We start from the raw sequence: 21,277 nt of genomic DNA, 5'->3' as shown, positions 1-21,277 counted from the left end.
CTCTTTTTTTCAACGTCCAAGCCTCACATGCATACATCAATGTAGAAAACACACACGCTTCTACGATCTTTACCTTTGTTTTTGTAGATACATTACCGTTTTTCAATATTACTTTCAAAGATGCAAACATTCCTCTCGCGATTGCTATTCTTCTATCAATTTCTTTCGAACAATTATTGTCATCAGTTATGAGGCTGCCCAGATATATAAATTGGTTCACTTGTTCGAGCTTTTCTGCTCCTATCTGGAATTCATCATTGTTTCCACCTGCTTCCGAAATCATTATCTTTTTCTTACTGCTGTTGATGTGTAGTCCATGGTTTCTTCCACCATCGTACGTCAACTCGATCAGTTTCTGTAGACCCTCTGCACTAGATGCTAGCAGATCTATATCATCTGCAAACCTGAGGTCCCTTATCACTCTGCCTCCAATGTCGATTCCCTCAATATCTGCATTCTCCATTTTTTCCAAGGCTCTTTCCAACAGTGCTAAGAACAGTAATGGTGATATTGGATCTCCTTGTCTACTTCCTATGCTCGCTTTGATCCAGTCTCCCAGCTTTACCGCCATTGTTGACTCCTCATAAAGCCCTTTCAGCACCCTTACCATTTTTGTTGACACTCCCATAATTTCCAAAGCTGCCCACAAACCTTCGTGCCAGACTGAATCAAACGCCTTCTTAAAATCCACAAAACAATGAAAAGTTGTTTGACCTCTGCTTCCTGCATCTTCCAACAATAGTCTCAACATCAGGATTTGCTAGACTGTACTTCTGTCCTTTCTGAAACCTGCCTGCTCCTCTCCTAAATGCTGCTCTATGTCTTTCTCCAATCGTTCTTTCAAGATCGTCAGCATGATCTTGCACATATGAGGGATCAGTGCTATTGATCTGTAGTTGTTGCAGTCTTTCAGGTCTCCTTTTTTTGGCAACATGATCAAGATTGATTTACACCAATCTTCTGGCCATTTTTCACTGTCCCAGATTTCTTGGCAGATTTTGTGAATCTCATTACATACAATTGGTCCTCCCGCTTTGATCAGCCCTATGGGAATTCCGTCTCTCCCTGTGCTCTTGTTGTTCCTCATTTTCTTCATTGCTTTTATTACTTCCTCCAATGTTATTTCCGTTTCTTCCTCATTGACTACTTTTCTTTCTTTTAAAGCCTGTAACACCTCCTTTGTATACGTGTTTTTATCTGTGAACAGGTCCTTGATATATTCCGACCATCTATCTTTGATTTGTTGGCCTTCAGTTAGAACATTTCCATCCTTGTCTTTAATAAATCTTGACGTATTCTTCAGTTTTCCTTTTAACTGTCTGACTAGCTGATACGCCTCTCCTGTTTTGTTTTGTCCAACTTGTGCTTCTACCCTTTCGCATCTATCGTTTATCCATCTTCTTTTATCTGCTCTGGTACTTTTCTTTATTTTGCAACACAGTTGTTTATATTTCATCTCATTTTCGTTGTTTTGTCTTTTTGTTGCTTTCAACTGTCTTCTTTCCTCTACGAGTTTCCAAGTTTCATCACTTATCCAGGGTTTTATTATGTTTTTCCCTACTTCGCATTTTCCGGCTGCAGTCTTAAGCACTTTCTCCAAGTTACTGACTCTTGTTTTCATATCGTACTTTGTTTTTGTATCCAATTTGTTTTCTATTACATTTCTGATGTCTTTCAACTTCTCTTTTATCATTTCTGTGCTATATTTCACTCTTTTGATATTTTCGCCTGACTTTAGTCTCTTCGTTATTTTCATCTTGACGTTGAATAACACTAGACGATGATCTGATCTAATCTCTGCACTTGGAAAAGCACGGCACTGAGTAACAAATTTCATCCATTTCTGTTCTATCAAAATCAAATCTATCATGTTCGTTGTTTTTCCATCTGGTGATTCCCATGTCCATTTTTTTGTATTTTGTGTTTTGTTATATACATTTTTTGGTCTTTTGCAAATTCCAGCTGTCTTTGTCCTCTATTATTTCTGTTTCCTATACCGTATTTTCCCATGACTTCTTCAAAACCAATATTGTCTCTTCCGATCTTTGCGTTCCGGCGATTATCTTAACATCTTTCTTTGGCAGTACATTCAATGTTTGCTCCAGTTGATCGTAGAATGCCTCGATTTCTGCATCCAAGTGATCCATTGTTGGAGCATAGGCCACTACCACATCAATGTCTCTCGGGTATCCCTTAAACCTCGCATACATCATTCTTCATTCACTGGATTGTACTCCAACATTGCTTTTTTTGCTTTTTCGCCAATAACCATTCCAACTCCATAGACGTGCTCCCTCTCTGTTCCAGACCATAATATCTTCCCACCTTCCATTTCTCCACCTCCTGTCCATCGGACCTCGCACAGACCAACCCCAGCATATCTGAATCGTTCAAGTTCTTTCTTCATCAACGCGTAAGCCCCTGTCTGCCACAATGACCTGACATTCCAAACTCCAACTGTCAACCCCATCTTCAGTCTATCTTTCTGGGACTCAATAGCATACTTTACACTGCAGCCTCTAGTCCCCAAAGCTGCAGCGCGGACCTTGTTCACCCGGGTGACGTCCGAGTCGGTATGTGCATACTTTTTTTGGACTACCATCGTGTTATTAGCGTTTTTACGACAGTGTAGCAAGCTCCTGTCAACCATTCCTTTCTATCCGGACTTTGGACCGGCACCTGATATTACTGGACCGCAACTCAGGTGGTGGAGTGTGGTTTTCTGTCTGGATTTGCTCCCATAGCCTTTCCCATGAACAGGTATGCCGCAAGGGTTAGACATGCTAATTGAATGGTTGTTAATGCCGGGGGTGGTGATGGGGTTAGAGGTTTGAAGTCAGAGTTTTCCTTCTCCTAGGTAAATAGCCGACCAAGGCTAACGAGCTTCACCTGCCCGAAGCAACTGGTTATGGCGCCAGTTATTCGCCTTCGCCCCTTTTCCTGTTAGTTTAAGCAGTTCTGCCGCGTGAAGGCCAGGAGTTGGGCTTGGTTGTCAGAGGCTCTTTGAGACGCTTGCCATATTGGAGCATTTTATAGATGGTGGGAGCTTATCCCCATTACCACCCCCGGCATTAACAACCATTCAATTAGCATGTCATTAGGTATTAATTAAGCATGTCTAAGAGACTTTTACATTTTCTTTATTTTCAACTTTGTTTCGATAGATATACATACTATTATGGATTTGCTTTAAAACAGTTCTCAATTTTTTATCCAAATTATTTGGGAATGCAATAGCTATTCTTTTGTAAATTTCTTTTAGGCAATTGTTACTGGTTTTAAGCACACAAACTGATCGATTAGTACCAGTTTTTCAAATTCTACTTAAAATATGGCCTGGTTTCCGAAATAATTTCTGTTTCTCCTTTTGTCAGATCAATATCATCAGAAAACCGAGATCATTTATTGTTTAGCCTACAATATTAATTTTTAGTAATTCAACCGATGTTTTCATTTTTTATTGCACTATCTAATATTGAGTTGAAAATATTAATGACCTAATCCTATCTAATCGCCTTTTAAATCCGGTTTAATCTTTTATTTCTTTAGTTTTAGTTAGTTTTTTATTCCATGTCTTTATTCTATCACCCATTTTTTTTAGTTCATTTTTCCTTTTCCCGTGATTCCTTTTTATTGATAGAAGTACCAATATGTGATTATAATCATAGTCGACACCGAAGTTTTTGAAATCATTATATACTAAACATCTCCAATTCCGTAGAATCAGTATACAGTCAATCCCGACTTTTTATAGTTTTTCGAGTTTTTCCGTGTGTAGATAAATAAGTGTATTGGTAACCACAAACAGAATTCGTTCTATAACTGTTCTTGATCATTGCGTTCTCCATAGCATGGGTCAGCATTTTCAGTGACATCTGCATCAACCTTTGCGTTAAAATTATTTGTTTTGTTTGTTGAAGATTGTTTAAAACGTTGAATGGAGCGCGACACAAAATAGAACTCTACTTAATAAATGTCTTCTGTGGGTTAGATTTAAATGGATAGTGATTACTAGATTGGCCACTGGATTCAGTTTAGTGCTTTGGTCCTACATAAATATCGACCGTTTTACCAAAAATGTAGGCGTTTAACATTTAACTGCCTTGTTTAAACGCCATATCTATTTTGTAAATTTAGTTGGACCAGTCGTATATTCATCGACTTCAACTCAGTTCATCTTTTAATCTTAGGCGACGTCTTTGCTGTAGGAGTTCATCGAAAAATTTCAATGTGTAAAAATAAATTCGACTCATTGCTATAAAATAATTAAAAGTAACGAAATTAATAATAATCAAAATCAATTTTTATATCTATGATAAAATTTTATTATCAACATACCACAGCAATTATTGCGAATATTAACAAAAGAATATTTCATCAACATACCGCTATCAGAAAAATAGTGATTGTTCACTGTGGAAGCCTTTGGTAATTTATTCAATTCAATTCCAATACCTTTAACATATTCAGAAAAAATTGGAGAGCTGTATAGTTTGGTGTAAACGGTTTTGCAATATGTTCCTTCATTTCCATTTTGTTGTACATTGGCTTGCTTTATTTTATTGATCTTAAAAAAATATATGTTAAAAGTGTTCAATAAGAAAAAAATGAAACAAATTAAATTAAACAAAAAGTTAGTTTATTCGTTCTAACCTCTGATTCATGCAATTTGAAAAACGATAGTAAATTTTTTACAATTAGGCCAAAACTGGTATATCTTTTCACGACAGATCGCAGCCATATCGGAAGTTGGTCTTGAACTGCTCTGAATCTTATATATAATTTGAAATATTTTTTGAATGAAATAACATAAGAACAAAAAATGTTATAAATTTTCAAGAATCATTCTCAAATGATCAGTATTTAAAAAACTGGGTTCAGAATAAATTATCCAATTCCAAATTTTGTCCACCGCAATATTATTTTATAGATAATTTTAGTCAGTTACTTAACAACGTTGGCTGTTAATCGTTTAATGATTTACTTCTACAACAACAACAACAACAACAACACACGTTTAGACGACATTTTCCCCGAGATCGGGGGTTGCCGTTTGGCTACCTATGATGAAACCGAAATACCCCTCGACGCCATTCTGCCGGATACTGAGGGCCATTGTCACTTCTATCATCATAAATAATTTATTTGGCTAATTTTTACGCAGGACGCCCTTCCTTACGCAACCACAGTTATAAGCGGTGGGCCTAGCCTTTGATGATCCAACATCACTCACAAGGCAGTGAGGGTCAGTTTAATGTCATAACCAGGACAGGATTTACAATTTTTGTAAAAACAAATTTAATTTAATTATATAAAATGAAAACAAAATATATCTTCAATTGTTAAAATATATGAGACCAAAAAAGTGTGATTTCAATTATTTGTTTATTGAGGTGTATTTCACTATTATCTCACTTTTTTATACGTCCCTAACCCTGTCCTATGCTATCGATTAAGTCATTTTTTAACATAAAATTTCAACGACGACTTCTCGCTTAGTTTTCTTTCACTAACCTTCAAAACATTACATTTAGGCAAAAACCCGAGTGAGAGAGTGCATCGCTATTTACTTTGACGCTTGCTCGGTATTTAGTGCAACGACCAAGCAATGTTGGCAGCACGGCGTTAACGCGGGAACCTTAGCAATCTCAACACCTTTTCAACTGTCCATTGTCATAAGCTCAAATCGACTACTCTACTGAAAAAACTTAAGCACACAAAATTCTATCAAGTGATAATTCTTTATCTGTGATAATCTCAAATCTTTAGTCAATTTTTTCAAATTAATTGATTGGTATTTTTTAGCCAATCCATTTTAAACAATCCAATCTCTACCACATTGCAATCAAAATGTTAATTATCATTATTTATTTATCATTAATCTCAGGAATGAACGTGACCATTTTCCAGTTCAGATTTATTTTTTATATCCATATTTAAACAATTAAACATTTCAAGAAAACACATTTTTAACACACTTCACTTAAATACATCTTGATGATATTTTTTAAAATATTCAAACTTTTCTAATCCAACTACGATCTTTTTTCCAAAAGCCTTTCCCCATTTCTAATCATTTTCCATAATAAAATAAAGATATAAAAATAACGAACAAGTCTGTTTATCTGACGGCATAAAATTTAGCATTAAAAAAATAATTTCTATAGCTCTTTTTATATTACTAAAAAAAGACGAATTTTTGAAATAGTAATTTCTAATTAGAAGACTTTAAATCAAATTCTTTAATGATATGGAGTGTTAGCAGGAACTTATAAAACATTGAAAAACTAGAAAACTTCAATCAAATATAAAAGAAATTAATTATTTTACTAATAAATAAAAAAAAAACACTACAAAAACGACAAAACCATTGTCAGAACTTGAAATAGTAATTGGCTCAGAAAATGAGGATTAAGGCCAATTGAAAACAGACTAACACGTAACAAAACCAAGTTATAATAAAAAAATCAGTGAAAAAGAAAAATTAAATATTTCCAAAAGCTGGCGTACAAGACTGATAACAAAGCAAACGCATGGAAATTTTTAACGAAAAGAGTTTTGTTGAACAATAATTTCATTAATTTATAATTGACATCCGAACTTAAATTAGTAGCATTTTTATATTCTGGTAAGCGATTGAGAACTAAACAATCAAACTTTTTTTTAAACTGTAGGGAAATACCTGATATCACAAAGCATGATTGCCCCAAAATCATTTCTATGTCTAATAACTCTACCAAGAGCTTGGTTTACAGCTCTCCATGCTTGTTGGTTGTACCATTCTTGTCCTGATATGGCCTGTAAGTTATTAATTAAATTATAGGACCATGGATATCCAATTGAAATATAAAACCAAATAAAATATGCAAATTCATAAATTATTTAAAGGTTTCATTCATTCATTTATTCATTCATTCATTTCCTTGACCTAGCGTTTGGGGCAGAGAGCCACTTTAGTTAGTGCCCTCTTATAAATGCCGCTGAATCCATATTTATAATTTACGCTAATTTTTGATTTTTCCTTTGACGTATTTAAGCCAAACCATTTTTGCCGCTAAGAATTTTATTATCCAGTTATTTAGTTTTGTCTTCCATAGAAGTCAGTCTAAAAGCCATTCGGATAGTAGTCGTCGTTTTGAATCTGCTTCTAAACCTATAGCTGATTAAAGCACTTAACCCGAATTGTTTTTTTTTTGGAGACGATTACATAATGAGGGTGTCCGGAAAATTCTTCGCGAGAAAATTCTTTGCAGGGAAAATTCATTGCAGAGAAAATTTTTCACAGCGAAATTTATTCACAGAAAAAATTTTTCGCTTTAGCACTTTTTTGCTGCAAGGCGGTCTCCACCGGCAAGACACAATTCAATTTTTTCTTCGTTTGGTACATGTTCATTTTTTAAGCCATTGATAAATTTCCAAACAGTCCAGTGACTAGCACCAATAAATTCGCCAAAGGCTCTATGCCATCCTTCGCAAAAATTTTTAGTTTTGGAAGCGCCCATTAATACATCATAATAACAATTCCATAGTTCGTATCGAAAACAGAGAGGCCTCTTTGACGACGATTTGCACGTCTAATCCATGTGTCCTCAAAGTAATCTATGATTGGTACTCCTTCAGCTGAAAATTCTCCTGATAGCCGTTCAAACTTTTCAACAATATCAGTTGGAGGTACAAAGGCAAGAGTCGAAAGCATCCGCATCTTTAAAGCAAATTCAACGTCTGTTTCATAACGTCGTTGAAGACCATTAGATTGAATGTTACGCCAAATGCACTGGCAGAAACGGAAAAAACAGCCTTTTTGTCTCGAAGCTGGGAACGTGTCAAAAGCATCAATAGAAGTCAGTCATAATCGAAGCTGCAGCAAAATTTTGCCGAAAGCAAATAAGTTGATTAAGGAAACGATGATAAATTTCTTCCGTTTTTGATGGTAATAGTGCAAAAACCGCAGAGATGACACCATGAATTGTGTATAGTTAAATGAACAATGGCGACACAGTTTTGAAAGTTGCATCAGCGTAGCAATTTGCCGAACTAGAGAGAAGTTGAAGATTTCTTTGTGTGGGAAAAAATGAGAATCCGATTTGGGCCATCGTTGTTATCGTGCGAAAGAACGTGATCGCCAGCACGTGTAATTTGATAAACGGCAGAAATCTTAAGTTCTACCAGTGAAGTTGGATTTTTGAAGAACGATTCAGCCTCTGTCTAGCTTTGCGAACCGTTTTCTTTAATGTGATAGGTGAAGGCTATTGACCAACGACTGGATGCATCCGTAATTATCCGATGAGTGGCATTTTTCGCTTCACCTTTTATCATATTGACAAAACCCTCACTGCTTAAATTCTTGTAACATTTGCAACATGATTATGCTCACCTATCCCTTTTAAAATTTTAGTATCGTCTGAATGGGCTCGACAATGGGTACCTTAAAACACGCTGCATTTCAATAAAATTTTATGATCTTTAGCTCTATCCTTGACGTATGTGTGACAATTGCCCACTAATTTTCTCTTTCCTTTTTTGTTTATCACATATTCGAGAGACATATTGTCAGAAAAGTATTAAAACGAAAATTTATTAAAAATACAAAAGAATATTTAAAACGTCAATGAAAACACCCCAATCAAATAATAGTAGCCAATAAATTTTTAATCTTCTAGCGATGAATTTTTGGCAAATAGTTCTTATAGAGGTTAAAGGTTTCTCTCTCTCTTTTGCGTTTGCTTCAGAGGTTTCAACGCAACGACACACACACAGCGTATATGAATACGCGTGCAAACCACGCATCATACATATTGCATATGACAGGCGGGGATCTCTTTGTATTCGAACCCAGTCATAGCAATAGCAAGACCAGGCGCCTTTAACCATTGAGCCATCACGCCGCCCAGTGATTATACAGTGATTGTTCATCTCGCAGAAGTTTCAACTGTGAATGAAAACGGTGACCAGACAAAAACCCCCGGACAAACCCTGTGTGCAATAAACCTCGGAACAAAAACTGCACACTAGAGAAAATTCCGAAAAAACTTACAACAAAAAAGCGCACAGTGGAAAAGAGAACCGAAACACTTTGTAGCTATAATTTTTGTTTACTTTTGGACCATTTATCGAGGGTCTATATATTTATCGGGGGTTACATATTTTTGCTAAGGAGGTGTATTACACAGGGATTTTGTCCTGGGAGGATTTTTGTTTCGGGGTATATTGTACAGAGGTTTTGTCCGGGGAGTTTTTTGCTTGAGGTGATTATTGCACGGGGGGATTTTGTCCGAGAAATATTTGTCCGGGGTTTTTTGGGGGGTTTTGTCCGGGTTTTTTGTTCAAGGAGTTTTTGTCAAGGAGATTTTTGTTCAAGGATTTTCTTTCGAGAGGTTTTTGCCTGCTTTAGACGTTTATTTCCAAAGTGTTTTTGTCTGGAAGGTATTTTTCCGGGTGTTTAGAACCAAGGAAAACATCCCAAACACACAATTCAGTCTAAAAAATTTTAATCATCTATCGATAAATTTTTCCCGCGATGGAACCGATGGTGAGTTATGACTAAAAAAAAATCTCGCCATCGGCAGACTATTTCTCAGACAAAATTTGTGTAATTTAAACCATGTTGAATAATTTTTAATGGGTTTACTCCAAAATTTTCCCTCAATATAAAACAATAAAGTGATGAACATGAAAAAAAACAATACCATTCTATTAGCTTTTCTAATTTCATCAAGAAACAGCATTTTTAACATGACTCGTGCATCTTTTTTAGGTGGATAGGGAAGTCCTGTAATAACCACTCCTCTTCCATAATTATCTGAAAAGTCTAAGCCCTCACTCACCTTAATTAATTATATTAACAAGTGAAACAGTACAGCTATTCAAAAACGTAGTTTTATTAACAATTTAACTTGATAATATGAAAGTGTTATAAATTAATTCAAAAATTTTTCCTCTTAATTAAAATTATTTACAAATTTGAATTAAATTCAATCGGAGTCATCTTAAAAACAAATATATAAGGATGATAAATTAAGAAAAATCAGACTTAATGACGATAATTATATTCAAAAAACCCACCTTTCCTCTGCATACAGCCATAAATATTGCCCCCGCATTTTTTGGATCTTTGAAAGAATCATAATATTCCTGCATAGTCGTTGAAAATTTTGATTTATCTTTTGGTTCAATGAAAATTTTCTTTGTAGCTTCTAATCTTTTGTATATAGCTGCATTTCTCTGCATTGAAATATTGTTTAATAATATAATTTTATGAAACTCATAATTTTATGAAATTAACAAAAAATAATATAAAAAACTAGCATACAAGCTCAAAAGTTTTAATTTGCCAAAAATCCACGAAGTTTACGACAAGAAATGAGTATGTATACTATATAGTCATGCTGGAATTTCGTTTGAATGATTTTTAATGTAAGGACTGCTAATTTGCAAATAAAGCGAGTGAAAATTGAAAATCAACACAAAAGAATGAAAAAACTAAATTAAAATATCCATTTATAAAAAAATAATAAATGATTAAGGAAAGTTATATAATTTAAATGGCCAGAATATTTTCATCTTAATATAATAAATAATTAATTAATAAGAAATAAAATAAACAAGTAAATAAATAAGTGAGTGTGATTGAGTCATAAATAAAAAAAAATAAATAAATAAAATTAATTATAAATAAATCAATCAAACAAACCTGCCAAGCGTCTATGCATTTTTCCATGACTACGTACGATGGAAAAAATATGAGTAGTCCCATAGGAACGATACGATTGAAGTTAACTATAAAGTGTTGTTTATGACCAGTTAACAACAAATAAGCAATCGCATTTGATAATTTTGTTCAACCCTACGATGATGGCTGGGGTAAAAATCTATTCCAGAGCTACTTTCTAAGCATGAAAAAAAAATACACAAAAGTTTGGCTTTCTTTTTATAACTTTTCCTAAAATCATCTATTCTGTTGATTTACAACTAAAATTTGACAAAAATATAACGCTAGAGAGTATTGAATGCATATAGCACCTAGGACGATTGAGGTTGATTTTCACCCCAAATTAAAATAACTTTTTAAAATATTTTAATTATGTAAATAATGAAAAACAATCAAATTTTAATGTTACTATTTTTATTTGATTGTATTATTATTAGCTATGAAAATTATTGTCAAACTTTTCAAATCTTTGGCACAAGCAGCCCAACACTTTTTTCAAACAATTAGCTAAAATGGCGTATTCTGAAAGATTTACTTTATAGCAAGCCAAAAAATTGATAATTGGTAATTTTAGTTACAAAGAGTTTTAGTGAGCAAGAAATTACTGATTATTCGAATGTAGAACTTACTAATGATGAAAGAAATGAACCTCTTCTCGTTGAAGTCGATGATGATGAAATAGAATATACACTTCAGAGTACAAGTAAGATAAGATAAAAAATACAATTTTTCAAATAATGTATCAAATAGCAATAATATGAATATATAATACTTTCAGATGTACAAAATGACATTTCTAATTCAGATCTAGGCTCTTCTGATGAAAGCAATAATAATGGGAAAAAAATGTGTATCTAAATGTGGACAAAATGAACCAGTTTTTACAACAAATGTAGAAGGCGTGGTAAGATGAATGTAATTCACGAGAAGCCCGGTCCAACAAGATTTGCTAGAAAAAATGTAGACAGCCCTATTTCTTCATTTCAGCTTTTTTTTTAGAGATAATATAGTTGAAAACATTTTGAAATTGACAAATAAAGAAGGAGAGGAAAAGCAGATTTTTAATTTGAAGGAGTTTGATAAAAAGAATTTTTTTGGTACATTGGATTGCTTATTCTTTCTGGAGTACACAAATACACAAAAGCAAAAATGAAGCTGTCAATGAATTTTGAAACAAAAAACGTGAACGCACATTATTCAATAAAGCCATGCCAAGGGATAGATTCAAACAAATAAATAGTGCTTTGAGGTTTGATGATGCATAAAACGAAGGCAAAAGAAAAGTGAACACAAATTGAGTTCCATAAGAGTTGTTTGAAATGTGGGAAAAGACATTGGAGGATGTATATATTCCTTATGAAAATGTCGTTATTGACGAACAACTCCTAACTTTTAGAGTACATTGTTTTTTCAAGCAATATATTCCAAGTAAACCTAGAAAATATAGCTTAAAGTTTCGGTTGATGAGTAATTGTCAAACTTACTATGTAACTCGTTTACAAATTTACATATGTAGGTAGAAAATCAAATGAAGAAAAAAAGATCAGGCTCAAAGAGTTTTGTTAGATTTATCAGAAAAATTAAAAGATTCTGGAAAAAATATTATACGTGATAACTTTTTCACAAGTTTTTCTCTTATCCAGATGATGAAAAAAGAAAAGCTTACTTTAATAGGGACAGTAAGAAAAAGTAAAAAAAACTTCCAGTTGAATTTATTACACCAAAAGGCAGGGATGTTCTATCTTTTATGTTTGCTTTCCATAATGATGTCCTGGTTATAGGTCCTCCCTTGTGAGTGATGTTGGATCATCAAAGGCTAGGCCTACTGTTTTTAACTGTGGTTGCGTAAGGAAGGGCATCCTGCGTAAAAATTAGCCAATAAAATATTTATGATGACAAAAGTAACAATGGCCCTCAGTTTCCAGCAGAAGAGGGTGCGAAGAATCCCCGGAGAACCAGCCCGTGGGGTTGTGGTGCAAGACCCTGTGGATGGTCTGGCTACTGGCACCCCACTCTATAGTGTGGCGGTGCAAGGCACTATGGATGGAAAGATTACATGAAGACCAAGGGGTTGGAGGTTTGGTACCTGGAATGTAGGCACGCTGACAGGAAGGAGTTTGGAAGTGGTGAAAAAGTTGCAGAGGAGAATAGTTGACGTGGCTGCATTACAGGAGATTAGATGGAAGGGAAAATGTACAAAGTTTGTGAGGGCTAAAGGTGGAAGGTATAAGTTGTGGTGGAAGGGAGATGATGGTACGGGAGGAATTGGTGTGATGGTAAGAAAAGAGTTGGTAGAGAAGGTGTTGGAAGTAAGGCGGAAAAGCAATGGTGTAATTGGTGTGGTGATGGTGTTTGGAAAGGTAATAGTGAGGGTAATATCAGGATATGCTCCGCAACAAAGTAGGAAGAGGAGAAGGATAGGTTTTATGATGATGTTTCTGACGAGAGTGGGCAAGCGGGGTTGGATGAGTTTGTGGTGTTGTTGGGTGATTTGAATGGTCATGTGGGGGCGGATGCAGACGGATATAAAGGTGTACATGGGGAGGGGTGGGGATATGGTATACGGAATGAGGAAAGGCGTAGTGTTGGAGTGGGCGTCATCGCAGGGTTAATTGTATCGTTAACATTAAATATAAACGAATTTGCTAAAAAAAACCATGAAAACTTTTGAACCATTTGTTGTTAGAATATAATACGCTGATAGATTGATATAAAAAATAAGATTTTGATATTGAAATAATTTTTATGTACAATTTACATTAAAAAATAACCTTAAAAAACTACATTAGTGACATTTTAGAAAAATATAAACAACCTATTGTGTTTCCAATGGAAATTAAATATTCTTTCTTGAATCTGTTGTATTTTTAATTAGTCAAAAGATTTTATTATTAGATTGCCGATTTTTAGATAATATTCAACAAAAGTCAACTTTTTAACATAAGGAGAATTTAAAAAATTCGGTTTTTACGGACTCTGGTTTTTTTTGGTATAAGACTTGAGCCAGATAAGTCAGACTCAGACGAAATATTTTTATATTTAAAAACATATTCATGTTGAAGCTGCGCTGAGAATCAGCTACCTGACGAAGGCTCACTGACCAAATTTGACACTAGTTTAACCTGGTTACACATTTTTATGGAAAAGCCAGAAATAAAAAATGCGCTTAAGTGATGCTGGTTTTGTCATTCAAACTTCATTTTGCAAAAAATCTTTGAAATTCCTTTTGGCGTTAATGAGCTAATTATATATAATTTCTGGCCAATGACTCATTTTGTCTTTGTGCCACCTTTAAATTAGTGGTTTCACATAACAACTCCTCAACGCTAGAGTTGGAAAAAGACTGCAAAGGCTGGTGTCATAAGCAGGCATGGCATGTTTCTTAACCTATACAAAGCGTTTGGTTTGTTTTTACAGCTACCTTCAAAAACAATATCAAGAAAAGCAACTTGGATGCATCAACCTTCGAAGCTGCGTCTTGGCACCTACTAATTTCAACCAGTTTTCCTACATACTTTTTAAACGCTTATGATAATGATGCCAGTGGCGGATCTAAACACAAGCACAATAGGCACCGGCCTGAGGCGGCAAATTTTGTGAGGCGGCAAATTTTGAAAACCAGATTTTTAAATGACCAAGTTTAATAAAAATTATTATTGAAATTTCTACTTCACTCAAAAAATAATGGTTTCTAATTTTAATTAATTTAAACTCGCCAATATGAATTCGTCAACCAAATATAAAGTAGCAAATATTGATTAATTGTCGACTCAACGCTTGACAGTAGAAGTTTGTCAACTTTCCGTGGTACTCAGATACTTTCAAAAAAGCAAATGCCTTACGAAGCGTTTTGGCGTTTTCACCAAACACTGGCCACAAATATCAAAACCAGTTTAATGCACTATCTTTTTTTTACAATCACAAAACGTGGATCTTCAAAACTATCTCGGAAAATACTAGGATAACGCTTCAAACATGGCTGGAAAGTATTCAGGACTTCAGGCGCGCATCTAGAAAGTCAATCATCAAGTTTTATTAATACCATGCTGAGTTCACTCATTTAACCTTGTTGGCACAAATATAGCTGAGTCCTGTGCAAAAGCTTGCAATTTTTGTTGGTTGATCCGACATGTTTATAACTTTTTCAGTGCTTCTACTGTCCGATGGGAAGTTTCCAAAAAAGACATACAACAAGGATCTAACTCATTTAATTTAGAAAGTCTCTCCATTACCCGACGGTCTGCTCGCGATAATGAAGCTAGAGCGTTGAAATATGAATGAAGTCAGGTAATTTCTAGAAAAAGATTCAAGCCAAAAACCAGATGTTCGTGCTGAGTATAGAGAAATTATTGCTAATTTGACCTCTCTCCAAACCGGAAATATGATGGAACTATAGGGATTCGTATAAAAATGTCTAAACAAATATAACGCCCAACTTCAAACTTTATCGTCTAAAATATACAATTCACTTTTGAAATTGTTCGAATCTTCAGAAAAGAATTTGACAATTACAAAAAAGGTAGTCCTGTGGTTAGTTGATGACTACAAGGTCCAGCCATTAATAAAACGAAAACGGCATTTAAACGAATCAGTAGACAATAAAGCACTCTTGAAAACTTTCGCGTAAAAACATTTAATTTTTGAAATGAACAAGAAACGGTAGGCAATTGAATAATTAAGCAATAAATAAATCAGGCTTGCACCGGAGCTTCAGCCCCGGTCAAATATTCGGTTATTTTTCACTATCCGGCCATATTCGGCTCCGGCCCATATTAGGCTCCGGCCGGATATCACTGCTGGATAGTAAAATATAGTGTCTACATTTATTAAAATAGTAAAATATACAGTGTTTACATTTATTTTAACAAGTATAAAGTAGACGAGTAGACATGCGTTAATTAATGTCTGTTACATTTGACCTGGATGGTTCATATATATATATATTATTTATACGATCATTAACACACAAAGACAGACTAATGGTAGATTCGGTAAGTTTGGTCATTATCAATGCATATGCAAATAACGATTTGCGTGCAGCTTGCTATAGGTTGATAGCAACAGAGTATACCTTTGCTTCCACTAATTAACGCAACAAACACGTGGCCAAGTTATCAATGACAACTGAACAAGCAATGCAGAAAAACTAATATATTAAAAAATTAATTCAATTTTAATATAACTTTTTGAAAAACATATGTGTTTGTAAATATTTCAGTTTTATAATTTCAGAGGTTAAACAGTAATAATTTAAACAGTTTTTGGTGTATACATGTTAACTATTAAAACGCGCAATTTTTTAGTCAATATCAGGCTCCAGCGTTGACCGGATATCAGTTTTTCCTAACCGGCTACATCCGGCTCCTGTTCCGGCCGGATATCAAAAAGTACTATCCGGTGCAACCATATAATTTATAGTAAAATATTTGACGAACTTGAAAACGAAAAAATTAGCTACATCTTTTTTAATTAAAATAAATGTTTAAATGACTATGAAAACGATACTCAATGATAAAAACTATAATATAGATCAATTGGACGTTAAAACCTCATCTCATATGTGGATGACAAAATTGCATTATCAGGACCCTTTTCGACGCTTCCAATCCAAACTTGATTGCTATCAATAACGTGAGGGTTCTCCAGCTGCACTGGGAAATCACTAGATTCAAAATAATGTATAATTAAATAACGAATAAATATATATGTTAACTACATATAATTCAATTTTAAACACATGTTGCGGCTCGATGGTGTAACGGTAAAGTGCTTGGCAGTGACCGGATTCGATGCAAAAAGATCCTGGCCAACTATTATGCAGTGTGTGTAATGCGTTGTTTTACTAGTATTTACAGGCTGTGTGTGTTACTTGTTGATGTCTCTAGAAAACATTGAAAAAATGTAATCAATAAATAAATAAACATAGGATGAAGTGTTAGAGCTGACTAAATTAAATTCAGCAGTTAATTTGAAAACTGGAAAATATGTTTATATAGAATGTCACTATAAAAAAATCAGCAAAAACTAACATGCCAAATTCAGACACAAATGATTCTAAAGGTGATAATGTTCCAGAGGTCAATAAAATAACTCTAACACCATGATCCTTGAGGTCAGCCATAGTGTAACCAGGGCTAAAGCACCAGTAACTTAAGATTCTCCCTTGATATGAAAATAAAATTAAACAAAAGATATTAATCACTTCCACTATTACTGATTCTTAACATTCCACACCTTCATTGTTTTAAGGGGTAGAAATACATGTTCGGCAAGGACAGGCAAGCCAACATAAAATGACAGCAATAAATCAAATACAAACATTAATCACATCTACTAAGTTGATTATTAATAATCACTTTAAAATCCTGAAAAAAAATGCCTTCGAAACAAGAACTTTTATTTGGAATAATACTTTCTATTGTGCAAGGGTGAAATGAAGACTTCTAATCAATCCTATTTATAGTCCTTTTCCGTTTCGGATTGAACATTTGTATTCCTGACATCAATTTCTGTCTCCAAGCTTCTCGATCATTTGCGTCCAACTCCCTGAAATTTAGTGTCTTCAGGTCTACCTGTATTGTTTGCATCTAAGATTTCTTTGGATAACCCGGTGGTTGGGTACCACATGATGACCGAGATAGAGATTAATGTCCCATCTTCGCTTCGCTTGACATGATCAAACCAACGTAGACGATTACGTCGACATTCATCTTTTAGGGCGCACAATCCTTCACAGCTCAAGATTTCGGTCATATGAATATGGTCCTTCAGATTTACATGTTGCATCCATCGAATCGGTAAAGTTACTGCTCGAGTCTTGTTGTCATTAGCCACGCATCTGCATCACACATCAACACGGAGCGTATCGCTAAATTGAACAACTCTGAGCGAAGTGACAGTGGAATGCCGCGCCGCATCAGCACCTAGGCAAGATGCCATCTGCACCACGCTGCAAGTATACGTGCACGAACGGCGGCCTCAGGTGTTCCAGAGCAATAGAGTACATCCCCCAGGTATTGGAACGATGAAACAGTTTTTATCACGGTTGTTCCAATCGTGTTACCGCGCGGACTCTGCTGTCGCAGATTGATGCAGGCGGGGCAGATAAAATCGACCACCTTCGTCAGCGAACCATTATATTTTGGGCAGCGTTTGTGACACCATTTCAGACATCGTATGCATTTGATTTCAATCAAATGCTTCCCACTCCAGCTCTGCAGATCAAACACGGCCAGTGACCAGTGTTTACGGGTTCAGTGGATTCACCAGTGGTCACCACTTTTGTCTTATCAAGATTTACCTTGAGAACGTGATCGGCGAGCTGGGCATTCCACACCTTAAACATCCTGTTCTGACGCCGCCGTCAAGGCAATATCCTCAGATGTGTAATAGCCAAAAAACCCGCTTCACCGGATGCCCTGATGATGTCGCTTGTGAGTCAGCCGCTTTACCATCCTTCATAGCCCTCAGAGCATCTGCAAGCTCAACAGCTGTAATGTCATGAATTGGGCCTTCAACTGGCAAAGCATCAAAGCCTACTTTAATAGGGATCGTTTCATTCAACTGACGATGGAAATAGTCCTTCCTATGAATGCTCTTTCACTTCATTCTATGAAGTTATTATGGTACCACTTTTATCCTTAATATACGCGGCACCGACTATATACTTTTTCAACCGTTTGGTTTGTTTAGCTATTCGATAGAGTGACCCTATTTGTTCATCCTTGCGTGTTGACAGCCCTTCCCTGCATTGATTAGCACAAGCCACCGCGACTTGACATTTTGCTCCCGTGTTCCTCATACAGTAGATTTTCCAATCTTCAACAGTTTTTGTTTTCTGCCGTTGTTTGAATGCAACTTTTTTTTACTGGCAATAGCCTTTTTTACCGCTTCCTCCTACAACCAAGTTTCGCGATCGTGTTGACGTCTCACACAGGATTTCCCACATACCGTTGTGGCAGCATTTATCAGAACAGCCTGGAAAAATTTCAAAGTTATGCCTGCTTGCATTTAATGATCTAGCTGTGCTGTTACCAAATCTTGGAATCTTTCTTAAAACATGGAGTTTTTCAATTTCCACGTCTTCATTTTACGTGGTGCTCGACCTGTCACAAAACGCGAACGTTCTACGATCATATCAGCTATAAAAAGTCAATGCTGCGTGATGCATGCTTCACCTGGAATGACTTTGGTGTTTTTGAGTCGTCTGTGTTGTTGCATGACATCCCACTTTTATACGTGATCAGATGTTTATACTCTTTTTGAATTAGGTGTTCAACAGGTAGAATTCGTGAACTTCAGCTAACTCGAGAATCCGAACAACATTTTTATTCTGATCACTATGACCAAAACCTTAGTGCACACCACAGAACCCATTAGTTTTCTCTCCAACGTGACCGTTGAGATCGCAACCAATCGAGAGTATCTCTGATGAAGGTACCCTCCTGGCAGCACCTGAGAGCACGTTCCAGAAATGTAAACTCTTAACTATCCATTTTTATCATCGATGTCAATGTCAACTTTACCCTTTGTATTCAATATTTTATCGTATCCAAATAATCTTCACTTATCTCCTTGTTCATTTTTAACTAATATATTATTTTCGAAAATGGTGTTATATCAATTTTTTATTAACCAACCACTGCTCAGAAAACTTCATTCTTTTCAGGTTAAATAGCTTACTTGTTGCGATAAGAATGCTACGAAACAACGACTAAAAGAGTGCTAAATGAAAATTGCTCGAGAATTATAATTTTTAATAATGCATAACTAAAGAAACGCGTACGTTAAAACAATATGCTCAGTTATTTTAATCTTTTGTGCCATAACAAATTATAGAACGAGCAACAGAACGTAAAAATAAATTTTCAGCAAGGGCTAACAAGCCATCATATAATGATTGCATAGAATCAAAAAAAATATTAATCACATCCACTACGTAGATTTTTTAATAATTAATCCATAATTGTTTCAAGGCTCATATGAATCATTAAAATCCTTGAAACGCTTGAAACCAGAATTATTCGTTGATAGCATGGCGTCTTGCTATTTTAATTTTCACTGTAATTCGAGTTAATATAAACCCTTGCATTGAATATACTTGTTGAAATGTTTATCATCATAATATTCGTTCCATGACCTAGCTCGTCTTAAAAATCTTAAAATTTTTCATGCACAAAAACTAGGTTAAACTGAAATTTGTTATTTAATTTTGAAAGCTAGATCGAAATTTAACAGAATTTACTTATCTAAAAAAACATGAGATAACTTGAAATTAAAACAACGAAAATATAAAATAAGTAGAATAAAGTAAATAATAATAGTAATATAAACAATAAAATAAACCTGATACTGCTGATTGACCTGACTTTAAACTCCAGGCATCAGACTTTTCTGTTTTTTTTATTATACTATTCTTTATATGTACCTTGAAAATCAAATATTAAAATTGAAATTTGCATTTTTCATGAAAAGGTTGCTTCAATTATTTACCTTGAAATGCTGAGCAACTTTATCGATGTGTTGATTAAAATTCATATTCTCTGAAGGTTCTTTTGAGTAAACAATCTGTAATTTATTGAATAGCCAATTAACCTATATTTGAATATATAAAAACAGTATTATATAATTTCTATCGAACTGTTGGCATTAATCAATTTAAAGATTGTCTTTTCATTTTTCAATATATATAAATAAGCAGTATTTGATAAAATTGACCGAAGTTTTAGCTTTTGAAAGTTTACGATATATATAATATATATATACTATACATAACATTCATTGGGTTATTGATGTCAATTAGGACTGCTTCTGCAATTTTTTATATATATAAATTTATAAATATATATATACTTTTCGATTTTTCTAACGGTTGATTGTAAATCATTTTCAAGTTTCTTTAGTTCAAAACAAAAATTTTTGTTTATTTTATGCATGATAGAACAGAAAAACATTTTTCAGTATTCCTATACAATCTTCGGTGTTCAAATTGATATGTTGTGGTTGTGCCCAGATGATCAAATATTTTTATAATGTGCATATTTATTGGTTCCTTGTTTATTCAAAGTGAATATTTAGTTTTACAATTATTCAACATCGTAAAATAAACACTTTCACGTGTTTTCATTTTGGACAAATATAACACTTTGCGTGTTTTAATTATCGATGAACAAAACATAAACAAAAATTTTGGTTTTGAACTAAAGAAACTTGAAAATGATTACGATCATTGGTTAGAAAAATGGAAAAATTAAATTTTTCATCAATAATATATATATATATATATATATAACAACACACGTTTAGACGACATTTTTCCCGAGATCAGGGGTTGCCGTTTGGCTACCTATGATGAAACCGAAATATCCCTCGACGCCATCCACATCTGTCACTCGCCTCAGTATCACGCAACCCCGCTTTCACTTTGTCCTTCTCCACCTGCTCTCTCCATCCCAATCGCGGACGACCCCTTCCTACCACTCCTTCAACCTCGAACTCCAACGCTTGCCTAATCCCGACCCTTTCATCCCTTCTCAACACATGCCCATACCATCGCAATCTCGATCTCCT

The 21,277-nt window shown here is 34.6% G+C and overlaps 2 protein-coding genes across 2 annotated transcripts in view; both read right to left on the bottom strand.

The window, feature by feature from the left end:
* Positions 1-1,991: 1,991 nt before the first annotated feature.
* HELRODRAFT_172757 (hypothetical protein) lies at positions 1,992-2,782 on the bottom strand (the record flags this gene model as incomplete). Its single annotated transcript, XM_009019402.1, has 3 exons — positions 1,992-2,192; positions 2,270-2,595; positions 2,680-2,782. 3 exons carry the CDS (start codon positions 2,780-2,782, stop codon positions 1,992-1,994), a joined length of 630 nt encoding a protein of 209 aa, XP_009017650.1.
* Positions 2,783-4,617: 1,835 nt separating this feature from the next.
* HELRODRAFT_79366 (hypothetical protein) overlaps positions 4,618-21,277 on the bottom strand; it is a gene marked incomplete at both ends in the record, with an annotated part of 55,737 nt that continues 39,077 nt past the window's right edge. Inside the window, 8 exons of the mRNA XM_009019401.1 lie at positions 4,618-4,771; positions 6,683-6,798; positions 9,687-9,824; positions 10,063-10,221; positions 10,691-10,776; positions 13,524-13,564; positions 16,257-16,370; positions 16,738-16,909. Coding sequence (XP_009017649.1) covers positions 4,618-4,771; positions 6,683-6,798; positions 9,687-9,824; positions 10,063-10,221; positions 10,691-10,776; positions 13,524-13,564; positions 16,257-16,370; positions 16,738-16,909 — 980 coding nt within the window. The remainder of the gene's footprint in view (positions 4,772-6,682; positions 6,799-9,686; positions 9,825-10,062; positions 10,222-10,690; positions 10,777-13,523; positions 13,565-16,256; positions 16,371-16,737; positions 16,910-21,277) is intronic.

This window comes from Helobdella robusta (genome assembly GCF_000326865.2).
Source record: "Helobdella robusta unplaced genomic scaffold HELROscaffold_24, whole genome shotgun sequence".
In the NCBI taxonomy this organism is placed as follows: domain Eukaryota; kingdom Metazoa; phylum Annelida; class Clitellata; order Rhynchobdellida; family Glossiphoniidae; genus Helobdella; species Helobdella robusta.
This window is presented reverse-complemented; position numbering and strand designations above follow the sequence as displayed.